General features: G+C 53.0%; 2 protein-coding genes across 4 annotated transcripts in view; one reads left to right on the top strand and one right to left on the bottom strand.

The window, feature by feature from the left end:
* The window catches only part of COG4 (component of oligomeric golgi complex 4), a 26,279-nt gene extending 24,603 nt beyond the window's left edge, over positions 1-1,676 (top strand). Inside the window, exon 20 of one of the 2 annotated variants that reach the window (XM_031458108.2) lies at positions 935-1,676. The gene's annotated coding sequence lies outside the window, so the exon portion shown is untranslated. Of the gene's footprint in view, positions 1-909 lie in introns of both variants that reach the window. The other variant, XM_031458109.2, reaches the window with a different exon arrangement.
* The window catches only part of FCSK (fucose kinase), a 17,955-nt gene extending 1,238 nt beyond the window's left edge, over positions 1-16,717 (bottom strand). Inside the window, exons 1-22 of one of the 2 annotated variants that reach the window (XM_010990286.3) lie at positions 16,284-16,505; positions 12,300-12,400; positions 11,791-11,942; positions 10,955-11,005; positions 9,832-9,957; positions 9,405-9,477; positions 8,919-9,016; positions 8,429-8,509; positions 7,745-7,864; positions 7,394-7,565; positions 6,912-7,024; positions 6,205-6,306; positions 5,913-6,083; positions 5,352-5,416; positions 4,645-5,015; positions 3,857-4,067; positions 3,520-3,686; positions 3,205-3,426; positions 2,709-2,852; positions 2,427-2,546; positions 657-844; positions 472-571 (exon numbers count right to left, since the gene is read on the bottom strand). In XM_010990286.3, coding sequence (XP_010988588.1) covers positions 472-571; positions 657-844; positions 2,427-2,546; positions 2,709-2,852; positions 3,205-3,426; positions 3,520-3,686; positions 3,857-4,067; positions 4,645-5,015; positions 5,352-5,416; positions 5,913-6,083; positions 6,205-6,306; positions 6,912-7,024; positions 7,394-7,565; positions 7,745-7,864; positions 8,429-8,509; positions 8,919-9,016; positions 9,405-9,477; positions 9,832-9,957; positions 10,955-11,005; positions 11,791-11,942; positions 12,300-12,400; positions 16,284-16,348 — 3,013 coding nt within the window. In that variant the 5' untranslated portion in view covers positions 16,349-16,505. The other variant, XM_064488979.1, reaches the window with a different exon arrangement.

Genomic DNA, 16,717 nt, shown 5'->3' with positions numbered 1-16,717 from the left:
CAATGCCTATTTGTAAACTGAATGGGGTGCCAAGAAGTACTACTTAACCAGTGTCATGGTTAAGAACCTGGACCCAGTTACTAGCTGGAAACAGGAGTGATAATACCCACCCACAGGGTTGTTTGAGGACTAATGAGCATAGAGCAGCTGGCATGGTACCCAGCATACTATTCAGTGAACTTTGGAGCCCTAATCAATTCTGACTTCCTGGAACTTGGCTGTGGAGCCAAGCCTCTTCTCCCATCTGCTTCCTGGTATGTGGGACTGGAGGCCTTCCTCAAGATGTAAGTATTGTCCTGAGATAAGACTTCCACCTGAGTGTGGGACCCTGCAGAGGATAAACAGTAGGCTTCTGTCCCCAGGGGCCTCATGCCTGGGGCTGGTGCCAAGCCTGCAGAGGCCCCTAGCCTCAGACCCACAGGCAACAGGCATTTACCCCTGGTGCCTGAGTCCAAGGAAAAAGTGCCTCACCTTGGCGGAAGGCTTCAGCACAGGCCTCAGTGTGCTGCACCAGGTTGTGGGCATTCTGCACGACATCAGGCAGCCGGGCATACCAGCTCCTCAGTACATCCTACAGATGGGGCAGAAGGCATGCAGAGAGTCTCAGCCCAGCTGAGCCGTCTGCCTTCCTCCCTCTTTCTGGGGCCAGGGCTCACCTGCAACAGATTCCGGGCCAGGCGGGTCTTGCCAGTGTACACCAGGAGCAGGTGGTCATTGAGCTTCTGTACAAAACTCGCAGGCACAGTGATCTCTTCCACCTCTACCTTCAGTGGCAGCTGAGCCTGGGAGCGTCCCACCTTGATACCAGGCATAAGGCCACCCACTTGGTCCTGCCAGCCACCTCCTACAAGAGCCCGGGCCCCATCACTGTTGTTTCCCTTCTATCCCAACTTCCCACTCCCATTCTAGGCTCTTGGCTCTGCTTCTCTGGCAGGGACCAGCATGGGAAGACAGCGTCCCACAACTTCAGCTGGGAAGTGTGCAGCTTTGCAGTGAGCTGTGCAGCTTCTGCCCCAGACCTCGGATCAAGATGAACCCAAGGAAAGGGGCTTCATTCTGGAGCCAAGCTTAGAATACACAAGGCCCAAGTTTTGTTGCAGAACTAACGTGTGATTGGAATTGGGGTAAAGCACATCAAAGGATAAAACCTTAGACTAACCTTTCCTCCTGAGGAGGTATGGTATAGGACTTCCCTTGCAGACTAACAGTCCCTGCACCCTGTCTTTCCTGATAAAGGGTGTTGATTTAGAAATAAGCTTTTCAGCATCTGTTACTGAAACTGAAATAGCTTGTTCACATTTTGCCTTAGTAATGAAAGGTATGGATCTCTTTTCTTCTTGCAGCTATATAAAAATGACAAAACTTGAGATAATTCTGGGATAGGCCCTTGATATTTTGGGAAGGGCCTACAAGGATTTCAAGTATAAAATGCAATGGCAGGAGGCATCTGGAACCTTACAACCGAAATATGGTAGGTAGTGTCAGGCCTGGATTGTCAAGAACTCCCTAATTGCACCCCACTCCTTCAGAGCACTTAGCACAGCTTGTAATTATACATTCATTTGAGTGGTTATTGATTAATATTTGTCTCCAATAGACCATATGACTTTTGATAGCAAGGACCCTGTTTTTGCTCATTTTATCCCCAGGGCCCAATAAAGAGTAGATATTTGATAGTTGTCATTTGACCAAATGAAGGATATGAATGGCATACCTCAAAAGAAAACTGAAAAGGCTTACCCATCTGCCCCTTTTGATGACTACCTATTATCGGATGTGACAGTACAATAAAAAGAGGAAGCTAGGCTACAAAGTGGCCAGAGAAGATACCATAATCAGGCATCTATATGTCTTTGTGGCAGTTTCCTTCCCAGAGTCATGCTGGAGATAAGGCCTGGCATCCTGAGGTGACCAGAGCACTCTAAAGCCAAACCTCTGACTGCTCTCCATTGTGTGTGGATTCTAAAGGGCCACGGTGGTGAGTAGGAGAAGGAAGAAGCCTGGTGCTAATGATATTCTGTATGATCACAGCCATGCACTGGGTGCCTCCCACAGAAGGTGGGGGAAGTGGGGCACAAATAACCATAGGAGGGGCAAATTGTCAAAAGGTCCTCATTCCTAACCCAGCCCCACCCTGAGGGACAGCCCTGGATGGGAACAGAGACATGAAGAACAGCACGTGGTATTAACAGGTACCTAGCACACGTGAAAGGTGCAGCACAGAATCTGGCACTTAGTAGGTGCTCCTACATCAAGTCCTTTGAGACAGAAATATTTCATGTTGAAAATCAGAGCGAGAGAGACAGAGTGATAAGAAGGAAGCTCTAAACATTTTAAGGAGCAGCATAGTTCTCTAGCTGTCTGCAAGTCCAGGAGAGCCCCCAGAGGCCCTTGAAAAGTGCTTGTGACCTCCCTCCTGCCCATACCTGTGGTGAGAACCTGCTCCAGGTGTAGCACTGCGTGGATCAGGGCCTCCATCCCCACCGCCCGGCCCGCAGCCCGCTGCAAGGCAGCCAGGGCAGCCCCTGCCAGGATACTGCTAGTGCCTGCGAGGTTCAGAGGAGGGTACCAGGCATGAAGCAGGTCTGTCCAGCCAGTCCTGCACCGCCCACTCCCTCTCCACCAGGCAGAGGCCAGGGAGGAGATCAGAGGTGAAGCTGAAGTGGGGAATGGAGTTGATGGGCAGCGGGGGTACAGAGCCTGCTCACCGAGGCCAGAGCCATGGGGCAGCTCAGACCAGGTGTGTAGCTCAAAGCCACCCCCGAAGGTGCACAGCAGCTGCTCACTCAGCGGGAGCTTGGAGTGGATGCTCACGATTCCCGCGCAGATGAAGGCCGCCTTCAACAGAGCACCTACAGAATGAGCAGCACACAGCAAGGAATTTGGTGTCCAAGGGTAGAAACAGACACCCGACCCCACACTTAGGCTGGCCTGGGACTCATCTAGGAGATAAATGCCCAGCAGCAGTGCAGACCCCATCCCAAGCCACAAAAGGTCCTCTAAGCTCCCCAGCACCAGCAAATGTGCCAGCTCTACATCCTTCACCTGCCCTCACCTGGGTGGGTGACCTCAGGGCTCATCCGCCAGACTGCCTTACTCTCAGGCCAGGCCCCCCGTGGTCTGCAGGGTCTCTAGGGTTCTGCCCCCATCCCCCAGCTGGCTGGGTGTGCCATCCCCACCTGCACACGTCATTGGTGCCCTGACCTGGGGCATGGGGTTGGCAATAATCCTGCAAGTCATCCAGGCTCCAGCACACTATCTTCATGGCCATTTTGTCCTGCTGAGGTCCCACTGCCAGCCGCAGCTCAGGCTCTGGGATGCGGCGTGCCCTGGCCCCAATGGGCCGGCGGCCATCCACTCGCACAGCCAGGCCCAGCACTGCCCCACCAAGCTCATAGGCAAGGGGCGGTGTGTCACTCCAGCCCCCTGTGGCAGTTGAACAAGACCAAGCTGGTTACAGGGCTGCTAGCTCAGCTTTGGGCTGGCTGCTGTCATCCCCATTCCCCACAAAGGGCTCACCAGAGAAATCCACTCGAGCCGGGCACTCAGCCACCACCCACTGCCCAGGTACGGGCAGCTCCACCGGTTCCATGGAGACAAAGTGTTGGGCTGACATCACAGCCTGGCGGATCAGGATCTGCCCAGCCCCCTCATAGTGGCGGGCAGCTCGCACTAGCAAGGCTGGTCTGCCGGGGGGAAGAGAGAGATGGCAGGATGGAGCCCCAAACTGAGGGCAGGCTGCCTGGCTTTGGGGACCTTACTGCCCTAGGTGATCTGAGGATGCCGCACCTCTGGGTTTCCACCTCCAAGGACAGCAGGGGGCTTCTCCAAGGGTTTTGACATCATTAGCACCCACCTGCTCAGCCACTTGTCCCGCTCTTGAGCAAGTGCCTCCACACCCCCTGCCAGGTCTCCACACTCCAGATACGAGAAGGGCTGCACCCACTCGGGGTTGGCAGCTGGCCCACTCCGTAAGCCTCCTTGGCCCTCTGCCATGCAGCCCAGTACATCCGCCACACAGGCGAGTGCCCGGGCTGCCACACCAGGGTCTCCTGCACCAGCTGCCACTGAGGGACCAGAATTTAGGGTAGCTGGGGAGGGAGCCCACCCCCATCGCCCCATACTTTTGCCCAAGATGCATCCTTGCCTGGCAAAGTTCTCATCCTGCCAGCCCCAGCCCAGACATGCCTCTGTACCTCCTACCCAAGACGCCTGTAATGATTAAGAGCTCAGGCTCAGGGAGCAAACCACCACCAGCTGCGTGAGTGAATAACTTAAGCGGAGAATGAAGTGCTGCCTGTGAGGTTAAGGTTGAGCCCCCAGCCAGTGTGCCTGGGCCCCTACATAGGGCCGGCCCCATCCCCTTGGGGCTCTGCTGGAGCTCTTCACCCACATCCAGCCCCTAGCACAGAACATGCAGGCTTTACTCCTGCTCACAGGACCCAGAGGCTCAGCCCTAAGCCTCTGCTTCTCACCAAACTCCCCACTAACAGGGATGGAGCTTCCCAGAAACCTAAACGTTAACTCCATTTCTCCTGCTTTAAAGTCTCATGACTCCCTAGTACCCTCAGGGTGATGACCTAGCGGGCAGATAGGGCAGGTGATGCTGGGTCTGGCTTCCCAGCAGATGCCCAGCACACTCACCCTGGTCCAATGTGGCCATCAGGGGCCCAGGACAGCCCTCGTGGACAGCAGCCCGGATCAGCGGGCGCAGGCTGAGATCCTGCCGAGCCTCCAGCACACGCCTCACCTTATGCTGGGCCTGGCGGAAAAACAGGTCCCGGCGGGAAGCCAGTGTGGCAGCCCGGTCCAGGCACTGCTGCAGCTGCTCCCAGGAGAGACGCCAGGAGGTTCGCCAAGCCCGCAGAGCTTTGCCCCCATCCTCCTGGGGGTCCAGCATCCACAGCATATCCTGGGGCCCCAGGGCCCTCGAGGGGTGGAGCACGGGAAAGAGGCGGGCACTGAGAAGGCAGCGTTCAGTGGGGGGCATGTCTGGGTCCCACAGATCCCAGTCTCTGATGTGGGGAGAAGACACATTAGTAGGAGGGCTCCTGCCTGGTCACCAAGCCCTGACCACCTGTTAGCTGGGGGTTAGCTCATTCATAGGAAGGATGAACTCCTCCAGAGGTGGCACAAATGGGCAATTTAGGGAGGGAGGCCTAGCTGCCCTGCCTCCTTTCCCAGGCCACTGAACAAACCCCAAAGCTTGAGCACGGCCAGGAATTTGAAGTTGCCCAGGGAGAAAATGCTAGGGCAAATCCCTGCTCCTGCCCCAGAGCAGCCCCTTTCCCACTCCCTGCCTCACCCTGGCTGCTGAGGTCCACAGAGGCCCATAGGGCCACCAACCCTACCGAATGCCTGTCTTCTGGAAGAATTCAGTCCAAGACATGTTGAGATACGTTCCTGTCCCCTGTCTCTGGGGGAAGAGAAGGAAGCAGTTAGGGCTGCAGGGGCCACAGGAAGGGGTTATGGACAATAAGGCCAGAGGACCGGGAGCTGCTCAAGAAGGAACAGAGAGATGGAGGCACACAGGCAATTCTGAAACACTGCATCAAGCCCTGGACCTCAACACTCCTGCCCAAGTGCCTGGAACTTGGAGAAGAACCTGACTCTAGGCCAAACCCACCATAACTGGCTCTGCAGCCCAAGGAGGTCACCTCCCTCTCTAAACCTCAGTCTCTGGCCTGTAAAATGGGGATAAAAGTCCCCACCTAGCCCACCTCAGAGGAGCCAAGGAGTTAGGTACTCAGACTATACTGGCCTACTCAGACTATACTGGCCACACCCTCCACACAGCCTATCTCTCAGGTGAGCGCTCAGAGAGTCCTGCAGTGGAGTTGGGGCTGGGCTGGGAACCCCAGGGCTCCCCAAAGCCTAAAGATGGGAGCGACGGCATGCAGGTGAGCACCTACTTCCCAGCTGTCCAGTCGGCCAGTGAGAGTGAAGGCCCAGCCAGGGGAGCCATGTAGCTGCATGTGGTGTCCCTGCAGGATCAGGTCACGCAGCTCCAAGCCATGCAGTGCCTTGGACTGGGCTGCATCCAGGCCACTCACAAAGCAGCCAGTGCCGATGTGAATGGGGCCCTGACAGGGGAGAGAACAGGCATCCCACTAGGGCAGCACAGCCCCAAGCACCAGCCCAAGACACATAGGACCTTGGCCCCCATAGCCTTGCCTTCCCTCTGCCTGCATTCTCAGGCCTCACCCGCAGGTGGCAGTGCTGCAGGACACTTCCCGGACCCAGTTGCACAGGGCCCTCCAGCAGGCAGCTGACCACAGAACTCCCAGTCCCCAGTAGCTGCCGCTCCTGTGAAGCCAGGGAGAAAGTTGTGAAGCATGAGGGCAGTGGCTGCCCTAGTCCTCCTTCACAGCCAAGGCCCCAGCCAGAATTCCTGATGCTCCCCATGCCTGTCGACCAGCCAGATCCCTCTCTGTACCTCCCTGGCCCCAACCTCAGACTGACTCCCATCCCACCTTGTCCCCCAGGGGCACACTCTCCCGGCCTTCTCCTCCAGAGCAAATCTGAACTCAGCAATGGAGGTCCCACTAGATGACAGCTCCCCCAGAAAAACCTCTCCCACCTGTCTAGCTACCCCGACCCCTGCCACCCTGAGGGCCACTCTGAACTCTACCTGCCCGCATCACCACAAAAGTGCCTGAATCCCCAAGCAGACCCCTTAGAAAGGGTTGAGGCAGTCTTCTCTAGCTTCTCAAGGCAGACTTGGATGCAGAATCCTGACTTGGCCACTTACTGGCTCTGTGGCCTTAGGCAAGTAACTTAACCTCTCTGAGCCTTCAGTGCCTCATGCGAGAAATGGAGATAACACCTACACTCATAGGTAATCTGTCCCAAGCATGAGCTATTCCTTCCCCTCTCTGCAGCCCCCATCCAGTAGGCTCTGCTGGCCTTACCTCCACTTGGGAGTGCACGATCTGGGCCCCAGGAGCTCCTGGGAATGTGAGGCTGTGCAGGAACTCACTGGCTGAGTTGGTCATGTAGCTGTAGCTACCGTCAGGGACATATGCTGCAAAGATACAAATACTGACCCCAACCCCCTGCCTGCTGCAGCTCTGATATCAGACTGGGCCTCCCACCAGTATGGAAATGAGCCCATTCTGCTGATGGGGAAACAGATCCAGAGAGGCTCAGCAACTCGCCCAAAGTCAAGCAGCTAGAAAGTAGAAAGACCGGGACTGGAGCCCAGGAATGAGACAAAGGAAGAAGGGAAGAATTTCCTCAGCAGGAGACTCTAGGGTAATTGTCCAGTTCATGCACTCACTAGGCCTGCCTGGTTCAGGAGCCCGGGGGCCAGGCAGGTGGGACTGGAGCCTCATTCTGGAGGCCCTCACTCCCATGACCTCCCCACTCTGGAGAGCCAAGAGGCAGTACCCACCCAATGTGAGGGGCTGATCACGAAGCTCCCTCCACAGCTCAGCCCGGGCACCATGCAGATAATCTGCGACGTCCACATCACCTTGCCCCATCTCCGGGGGCCGCCCCACCAGGAAGTCCTCCCTTCTCACATTTCGGGCCATGCAGAGCAGGATGTCAAAAAATAGAGACAGCTGGGGCAAGGGTAGGAAGCACTGCTATTAGTGAGTTCCTAGGTTGAGCTGGGGCAGTTCCATCTTTAGAGACACTGACACAGAGAGTAGAAAGGACTGGCCTGAGGTAACACAGCCATGCTGTCAGTGTCAGTGCCTCTCACCCAGGCCATGACCTCCCAGCCCCTAATCCCAGTCACCTGGACAGGCCGGGCTCCAGAGTCCAAGCCCATGTAGGTGCAGGCGTCCAGAGGCGGGCTCACATGGGTGGCCAGGAGGTGCTCAGCAGTCTCCACAGAGAAAAAGGCAATCCCAGAAACCTGGAGAGGGCCCACACAAGGGTCAGGTGGGAGACCCTGGGGCCAGGCTTGCCCCGGAGTAAGGGAGGGGGGTAGGTGCAGATAGGCCAAGCAAGTCTGGCTACCACATCGGACAGGGTCCTTCATCTTCTGGGCCACTCCAGCATCCAGATTCCAGGCTTACTGGGGGCACCTCCCACCAAGAGTGCCTCAGCAGGCACCTTCTGGGGCCTCCTCAATATTCAGGTCTCCTCCCAAACCCAGTTCTCCATATTCCCTATGGTCTAGTCCCAAGCCCCTACTCACGACTTGTATTTTTGTCCTTAATTCTAGGAGGACACCCACCCCCCTAGTCTGGTTCTAGCCTTTCTGGTTTGGGATAAGAACCTGAATTCAAAGGCTACCTCTTCTTCAGATTCTGGCCCCACCTGCTCCCCTGAATGCCAGTGCCAGATCTTCCTCAGATTCAGGTTCTAGCCTGCCCCAAGATCTAGGAGTGACACTCTGCCCTGGGCAGGAAAGCAAACCCTCCCTCCCCCATCCCATAGTTTCCAAAGGCCCCCAACCTGGACCTGGCAGTCATACCAGTGGTACCCGACCATCAGGCTTGGCACATTGCTGGATCTCTGCCTCGGTGCCCCGGTAGTAAATGTCCAAAACGAAGCCCTACATGGAAGGAGAAAACAGAGTTAGGGAAGCGAGCAAGAGAGGATCAGGAAGGAGGGCTCGCAAGCGTGTTCTCCAGATGAAAATCTAGGACACAAGTCTGACAGGTCCCAGAGTACTCCCAGGGACACAAGCACCAGAGACCCCCACCTTCTGCTGTTAGAGGCAGAGGGAAGATTTTGAATGTCTCCACAGCCCCAAGCCCAGGCACAGGGCCTGGCACAGGGTCAGTGTGTAATTCATGTTTGGCAAAAGGCTAAGTGAACATAAGAGCTGCTGCCATGGGGGGAACTCCCCTGAATCCAGACCAGGCCAGAAAGTCCAGGATGAGGCTTCCCAGAGCACAGGATGAGGAAGCCATCCCAGGAAGAAGGCTCAGCTGTCCACGCCACTACCCCAGGGGCACTACCTGGGAGTCAGTGAGGTAAACACCGTGGTTCTGGGCGTAGGTCATGCTCCCTGGAAGGGCGATCACTCTGGCTCCCTGGAAGCCGTCCCAGCTGATCCCTGTAGGTGGGGGAGTCAGGAGGCTCTCCAGGGACCCCCAACCCAAGGCAGAGGGCCCTGGCCAAGAGGAGGCAAGAGCTCAGGGCAGGGACATCCAGGCACCTCTACAGGAATACGGTTTCCAAAGCCAAATGACATTCCTCTGGGAGAACACCACCACCTCCTCTCCTAAAGTTCATTTACAGAGGCCTTAGGGGCAAAAGGGGCAAGGCTGAGTGTCTCCAGTGGGGGAAACCCTGCTACCAGTTTAGGCTTCATCCTTCCTATCTTATAGCTTCCCCCTCTAAATAGGGCAGCAGGCCAGACCCAGAGACGGGGTGGGTGAAGAAAGGCAGAGCCCACACTGGCTGCGGCTAGGGAAGGGGGTCCCAAGCCTTCTCAGGCTCACCTGGGTTTGTAGGAACAGACAGCAGCATGTCAGTACTGCAGACCCACACACCTGGTGGGGAGCCAGGGCCCAGCTGTGGGGGAGAGAGAATGCAGCTGGTGGCCGGGTCCAGCCCTTCCTCTGCTCCCAAACAGCCAGTCTCAGCCTGTTCCACGTGCTCCAGCAGCCGTCTTGTCCAGGGGACCTTGGGCTGCTGAGGTAACAGGGACCTCCCGAGATATGTGGTGACAATGCAAGCCCTCCTGCTTACTTCCTGGGGCCATACCTCCTCCTAGTGTGGCCAATGCTAACTTCCTGAAGCTCTAACTAACTCTAGGCACCCAGAGCCATTGTTCCTGGCGTCCCCCATCTGAGCCAACACAGACTACAGTTGGTGGCGCAGTGGGAAAGCAGGAGGACAAGGCCCCATGGCAGTAGCCTGCCTCACCCGATGGCTCATGATGTCCAGCAAGCAGTCCAGGTTGCAAACTACGGCCTCCACAGGGGCCTGGCGGTTCTCCACAGGGAGGCAGGTGAAGGCCCGGCCACAGTCATCGAAGGGGAAGTCTCGGCCCTAGGGTGGGAGCAGGGACAGGCAGAATAGCTTGAGGCAGAGAGCCTGGGTGGAAAGCCATCAAGCTAGAGGACTTTTACAAAGACTACCTTATGATTGTTTTAATTACATAATTATGGTAAAAAAAAAAAAACTAGAAAATGCAGATATGCAAACAGAAAAACAATCCTTCAGGGATAATAACCACTGCACTCCTTTTTAGGTACACTCTTTCATATACCTCATATGAATACCTTTTCAATTTTTTTTTTACAAAAATGAAAAAGGTGGAGACAAAAATTCTCTCTCTCGCACACACACACACTAGTACAAATCAAAGTGGGGAAATAAGATTGGGAACTATTTCAATGTCAATATCTTGGCTGCAATTATACTATAGTTTTAGAAAATATGACCACTGTGGGGATCTGGGCAAAGTTTACAAAGACTTCTTTCTGGATTATTTCTTACACTTAGATCTAGAATGATCACAATCAAATTTCCAGTTAAAAAAAAGCTGAAATCATTAAAAAAAAAAAAAGTGAGATCATTCTACACAAACTTGTGTGGCTGGACTTTCTTACTGACCAATGAAAATATATTCACTGATGCTCATGGAGAGCCAGGCCAGGCCCCAATTTAAGCATTTAACGGGTCACCTCAGCACATCAACACAAAGCATGAACTCCTGTTGTCCTCTTATGGATGAAGAAACTGAGGCCCAGAAAGGGTCAAGTGACTTGCCCCAGGTCCCAGAGCTGGTAAGTCTCTTTCCAGGTCAACACACAGAGTTAAATGGATATTTTAATCATTGCCTAATATTCTGCCAAGAGGATATGCTGTTTATATTTAACAAGTTCCCTATTTTGGACACTTGGATCAATTCTGATTCTGATTCTTCTGGATTTGCATGATGAACACCTTGCACACAAAGGTAAAAGATGCCCCAAAACCTATCCAACCTGGAGGAACAATGGTTCTAGCCTTCAGCATGGCCCCTTCCCAATATTCTACTAACCATGTGCAGGATGAGGATCCAGGCTGAATGCAGAACATCTGACGTGACCACCTGTCAAACGTGGAAGAGCCCTGTTGCCAGAGGTCTGCAGATGGCAACCAAGGATGGCACACTCTTGTCCAGGGAGAGACTCCAACACAAATCCACACAAGTACCAAAGGAACAACAGGCAAGGTCAAGACTAATGGTCACAGACAGGCAGGAGGCAGCCCTGGCCCCTCCTGGATAAGGGGGCACAGTGGCCCTCCAGTTGGGCTGTCCCCAGTCCCCTTTTTTGGGAAGGCTGAAGGCAAGAATGTGGGACTAGCTGGTGGGGTGACTCATAGTAAGTCAGCTCCATGGCAACCACACAGTGGTCCCCTCCCCTGCAGGTACCTACCAACCCCATCACCAGAGCGTGTCCATGTCTGTGACCACCTTTGCTCCCTATGCCAGGGTGCCATGCAGGCAAGGTGCCCAAGTGAAGTGGCTGGGTGTGTGTGGAATGTGGGCCCAGTGGGGACGATGACACCCATCCCCTGTGCAAATGAGGCCCGCCGTATCTCAGTTAAAGCAAGCCATGCTATGTGAGAAAGAGAGCCTAGGGTAGCAAGATGAGATTCTTCCAGAGAAGCCAGAAAGCCTAATTCTGAGATTCTGGCTCCAACTTTCTAAAACCACTACAAAGGCTAGCCCTGCCTTCTACCCTGACCTGGATGAGTCTGCCCAATTTACAGATGCAAAAACTGATGCCAAACGGGCAGGGCAACAGAGCCAGAAGAGCTGGGACCTTGGAAAGACTCTGTCTGCAACCCCCATCCCTGCTGTGCCAAGGGAGCCACTTTGGGAGCACTCACAGTGAAGCCTGCACGGGCACTCAGGTGCTCAGCAGCCACCAGCAGGGCATTGAGGGTGGCTCCTCCACTGCCCACACGAACCTCGGGGTCCTCCACAGCCAGCAGCAGCGTCCTGGCAGGGATCTGCTCTCGCTTCTGTCGTATTTCCAGCTCTGTGGTCAGAACATGGCTGGGACCTGCCCTGCCCACCCTCCAAGTCTCCCCGCCCTGGTCCCAAGCACCTAAAGCAAACCTTGACAGTCACTATTTTATCTTCTTTGACTTAGTAGCTTTTCATGCAGTAGCTCACTAGATCTTTGCCCAACTCTGTGATGTAAGTACAATTACTCCCATTTCACAGATGAGAAGACTGAGTCTTAGTGAAGTAATATGTGCCAGAGGTCACATGACTAGGAAGAAGCAGAATCTGAGTTTGAACCCAGGTCTGCCTGGCTCCTGGGGCTGTAGGGGTATGTGGCAAGGAAGGCAAAGGGTGTTCTACATCAGAGCAGGGAGGGAGGGTCCCCTACCTTTCTGGAAGACCTCAACGCTGTCCTTGTACTGGCATGTCAGGATGATGACCGTCCAATCAACCCCCTTCAGCTGCTCCATTTCTGTCAAAGTTGGCTTTCTGGGCAGAGATATGGGTATATGTGAATTTTTTTTTAATTATCATATCTTAAAATTGATTTTTTTGGTTGTAAATAGTTTTATGAATTTTAACATATGTATAGATTCTTGTGGTCATGACCTCTACATCCAAAAAAAGTCCCACAAGCTAACCCTTTGCAGTCACACCCTCCTCCATCCTGCACCCCTGACAACCAGCCATCTGTTCTCCAAAGCTATAGTTGGAATGTAGTCTTTCGAGATTGGCTTATTTCACTCAACATAATGCCTCTGAGATTCATCCAAGTTGGCTGTGTATATCCATAGTTCTTTCTCTTTTTTGGCCAAGCACTATTCCATCACACGGACATTCCACAGTCTGTTTCTCCACCCACCCACTGGGCTGCTTCCAGGTTTTGGCAATCATGAACAGAGCTGTTATAAACATTCATGTGCAGGTTTGGTGTGAACATAAGACTTCTTCTCTCCAGGTAGATACTTAGGTGTGGGATTACTGGGTCATATGATAAGGATATCTTTGATTTTATCAATCTGGGTGCATGTGATTTCCTCAGGAGAGGAAGTAAGGGGAGCAGAGTGGGGTTGGCCGTGGGTCCCACCTTAAGGCAAGGGGCTGCCGTTTCTTACCGCAGACCTCTCATTGTCCAATTATTAGCTGTGAGCTGGGGGAGGGTGGTTCTAATTTCCAGGTTTCTGAGGCCTAGGGCAATTTCCTGAAGAAGAGGGCAGCTGTGGGAGGGGAGTTCCAGCCTGTTCAAGGGGATCTGGGCAGTGTGCCAACAGCAACCACCACAGGGACCTCAGAAGGGACCTCCCCTCTCAGAGTCTCCAAGCCAGAAAGGGGCTGTAACCCCACCTGTCAGCCATCTTCCTCCAGGGCACCATGAGCAAGTGAGGGGAAGGTGAGGCCAAAGCTGTGGCTTCACCCTCTCCCATTCCTCCCAACACTCCTCTCCTACCAGACAAGAAACCAATCTGACTCCAAAGCTCTGGCCTCCCCAGGACCAACGTAGATGAGTCCCTAGGAGTGCATGGGCATCCACCTCTGGCAGGGTCCCAGCTGCTGTCCCATTAAATAGCCCATCCCCACCTCTTTCCCCCAGCCCTTGAAGCTCTGTGTGGGGAGGGACATGGACTGAGCTCATGCCATCCTAGAGGTGCCCTGCACACAGGTCCAGCAGTCAGCCCATGCCCCAGCCAGAGCTAACAGGAAACTTGAACCTCAGTTAACGGTTTCTTCTTATGCCAGATGCTGCTGCCACCAAACCTATGGTTAAGTCTGACAGACACTGCCACTTAGCAACACCCACACCCCCACAAGCTTTCAGGGAAAGCCTCCACAACTAACAGAAACTGGTCTGTTCCCTGCTCAGCCCATGAGGGAAACCCAGAGGGGAAATAAGAGCTAGAGATCTTGGCCAGGCACCTGAGGTCAAAGTCATTCCCCAGGTTGCCCATCTGGCCTTCCCAGAAAAGAGGGTGGCCGGGGATTCCAGACTGGCCACAAACTCCTTGTGTGATCTTTGGCACCCCTAACCCTCTCTGGCCTCCTGTAGTGGGAAGTGTAACTGACAGATGCCCCATCTTGTTCACACGGAGGCCATGCTTCCCACCAACCAATGACATGAAGACAGACCCATTCCTGCAAAATGGGGATCCTCTGACAGGTAACCTTGGCTCCAGAACTCCCCACCAACCCAAAAGAAATTGTCTTAGAACTGCACAGCAATCTGAGAGCCTTCCACCTATACCTTTCTTCCTTCTGGTGCTCTGTCTCAGGAAGCAGACATGGAATGCAAACTGACAGCTCTCCTTGCTTCGTCCAGCTCCCCCCACCCCCAATAAATCTCTTGCAAGTCTAATCCCATCTTGTCTGCTTCTCCAAGGATCTAAACCAACATAGGAAGTGTATCATCTTCTCTTGGCATCTTCAAAGGTAAAACTACTGTAAGAACCTCTAACTTAATGTCTGGGAAGTACTTTCTTTATCCTTAAAGATGAAGAAACCGAGGTACAGAGAAATTAAGTAAATTACCCAATGTCACACAGCTAACAAGTGGTAGAGCCAAATTTGAACCCAGACACCTTTTTCCCAGAGTCCATTCTCTTTACCACTACATCAAACCTACTTTGCAGGATTGAGAAAAGAACAAAAGTACTAAATGTATGTAAAGTGCCCAATACAAGGTGACAATGAAATGGGGATGATGACATTAATGATAACAGCCGCCAGGAGTGAGCTCACTCACCCACTCTGATCCATAGTTAAGACACTATGATTTTTCATCCTCACAACACCACTGCCAGGTAAGTATTCTGTCTACTTTACAACTGCAGTCATGACTGACCTGGATCTCTCAGATTCTTATTTAGGTAATGGTGACAATGATTCTTATTTAGGTAATGGTGACAATGGTGACAATGATCCCAAGTGAAGGCACAGAAAAAAAGCAAGGAAGAAATGCCCCAAGGAGAGTCCAAAGGTCTGAGCCCAGTCTTGGTTTCAGCATAGTGACCAGGAGCCATGGGCAGGTGACAGGTCATGGGCAGAGGAGGGAAGACAGCATGATCTGGACTGTACCTTACTAGAGACTGGGGCAGAGGAATAGTCCTGGTCTGGGAATCAACCCCCAGAGCCTGCCCCCATCTCTGCCTCTTCCTGTGTGATCTTAAACAGGTTACTTAACCTCTCTAAGCCTCAATTTCCTAATCTGAAAACTGGAGCCAAAGACACCAACCTCCTAGGACTGTTGCACTAAATAAAACATAAAATATGTGGCACACAGCAGGAGCTCAAAGAATGGTAGTTCTCTCCAATGGAGAATAGCAGCAGGAGAGTTTAACTTGATTGACCCTGAAGCATGTTGGAGTGAAGGCTCTGAAATATTCTCTGGGTCAAAAATGCCCCTGAAGTAGGGGAGGATATAGCTCAGTGGTAGAGTGCCTGCTTAGCATGCATGAGGTCCTGGGTTCAATCCCCAGTACCTCCATTAAAAATAAATAAATAAATCTAATTACCTCCACCCTAAAACTCAAAAAAGAAAAAAAAAAAAATGTCCCTGAAGAAGAAAAAATCAGGGAAGGCCTGGGAACATCCACTAAGGCTATGTAGCCAGATCAGCCTAAAAGGTATTTTGAGAACACAAAAGGAATGTTACCAGTAGCTTATGGAGTGTTTTTTTTCAGGCACCACACCAAAGACATTGACATATCAGCTCATGTGACCCACTCAACAGCCCTATGAATTGACTATTACCACATCCATGTTATATGTAAGGAAACTGTAGCTTAAAGAGATGAAACAGTCTGCCCAAGGTCATTTACAGCTAGTATAGGCAGGTCAGGTATGTCCAACTCCAAGGTTCATGTTCTTAGCCACCCTGTAGAAACAAAACATCTCTCCTGGAGTCTTTGCCCTTTGTCATACCTGACATTTGTACAGAAATCTTAGAGAATTCAGGGCTCTGTGCCAACATTCTGCACACTTCCAATAGAACTTCATCTAGTGAGGCTAAGTAGAAATCGTTTTTAATATTCTCAGCCACATGCTGCCCAAAACTGAGATAGGGAACGGGAGTCAGGGACAGAAAAAAATAATGCCTCTTCATGTACGCTTTCAAAGAGAGATGGGACAGGGATTTTGCATTTTAGAGCTTTAAAGAGAAAAAAACAGGCTCACAGAGGGGCCTGATTTGCCTTCGGAAAAAAAAAAAAAAAGAAAGAAAAAAGCAGAAGAAAGGTGACTGGGAATAAAATCAAGTTGCAAATTGCACAAACGGCATATAATTGAGATTTGCGGATAATCATGAGCCCCGATGGGGTAAACTGAGGCAGGAGAGGCGACCTCAAACCAAAATCAGCAGCGCCGACATCCAGCGGCCCACCTGCCTGTCCTTCCTGTCCCGGGTGTCCCCAGGTCCCGGAGCTTCCGTGGAAAGACCCAGACCATCTGCTAGAGGGACACGCCCTTACAGCGCTGGCAGAGTTCCCGGAGACTCTTCCCTAGTAGGAACTGGGCAGCCAGTGGCCTAGCTGAGTCCTAGTGGTCCAAGAGTGTGGTCGGGGAAACGACGCGGGGACTGGGGTATGCGGCTTCGGGACCCAAGCGGACCGACGTACCTGCCTCGGCCAGGCGTTCAGCGCAGCGGGCTCTTTAACGTGGGCTGTGGGTGCCTTAGCGGCGCACCCTGGGAAATGTAGTTTCACTCCTCTGCCCGCCCTGGCTTGTCCTCCCCCAAAGACCAGCTCCGAGCTACCGCATGAGCTAGCGGAGATGGTCAAGGCAGCGCTTTCCTCAAGGGCAGTGAGTCTTCACATG

This window comes from Camelus dromedarius, chromosome 9, assembly GCF_036321535.1.
Source record: "Camelus dromedarius isolate mCamDro1 chromosome 9, mCamDro1.pat, whole genome shotgun sequence".
Classification (NCBI taxonomy): domain Eukaryota; kingdom Metazoa; phylum Chordata; class Mammalia; order Artiodactyla; family Camelidae; genus Camelus; species Camelus dromedarius.
The sequence above is the reverse complement of the archived record's forward strand: the minus strand, read 5'-3'. Positions and strand labels throughout refer to the sequence as shown.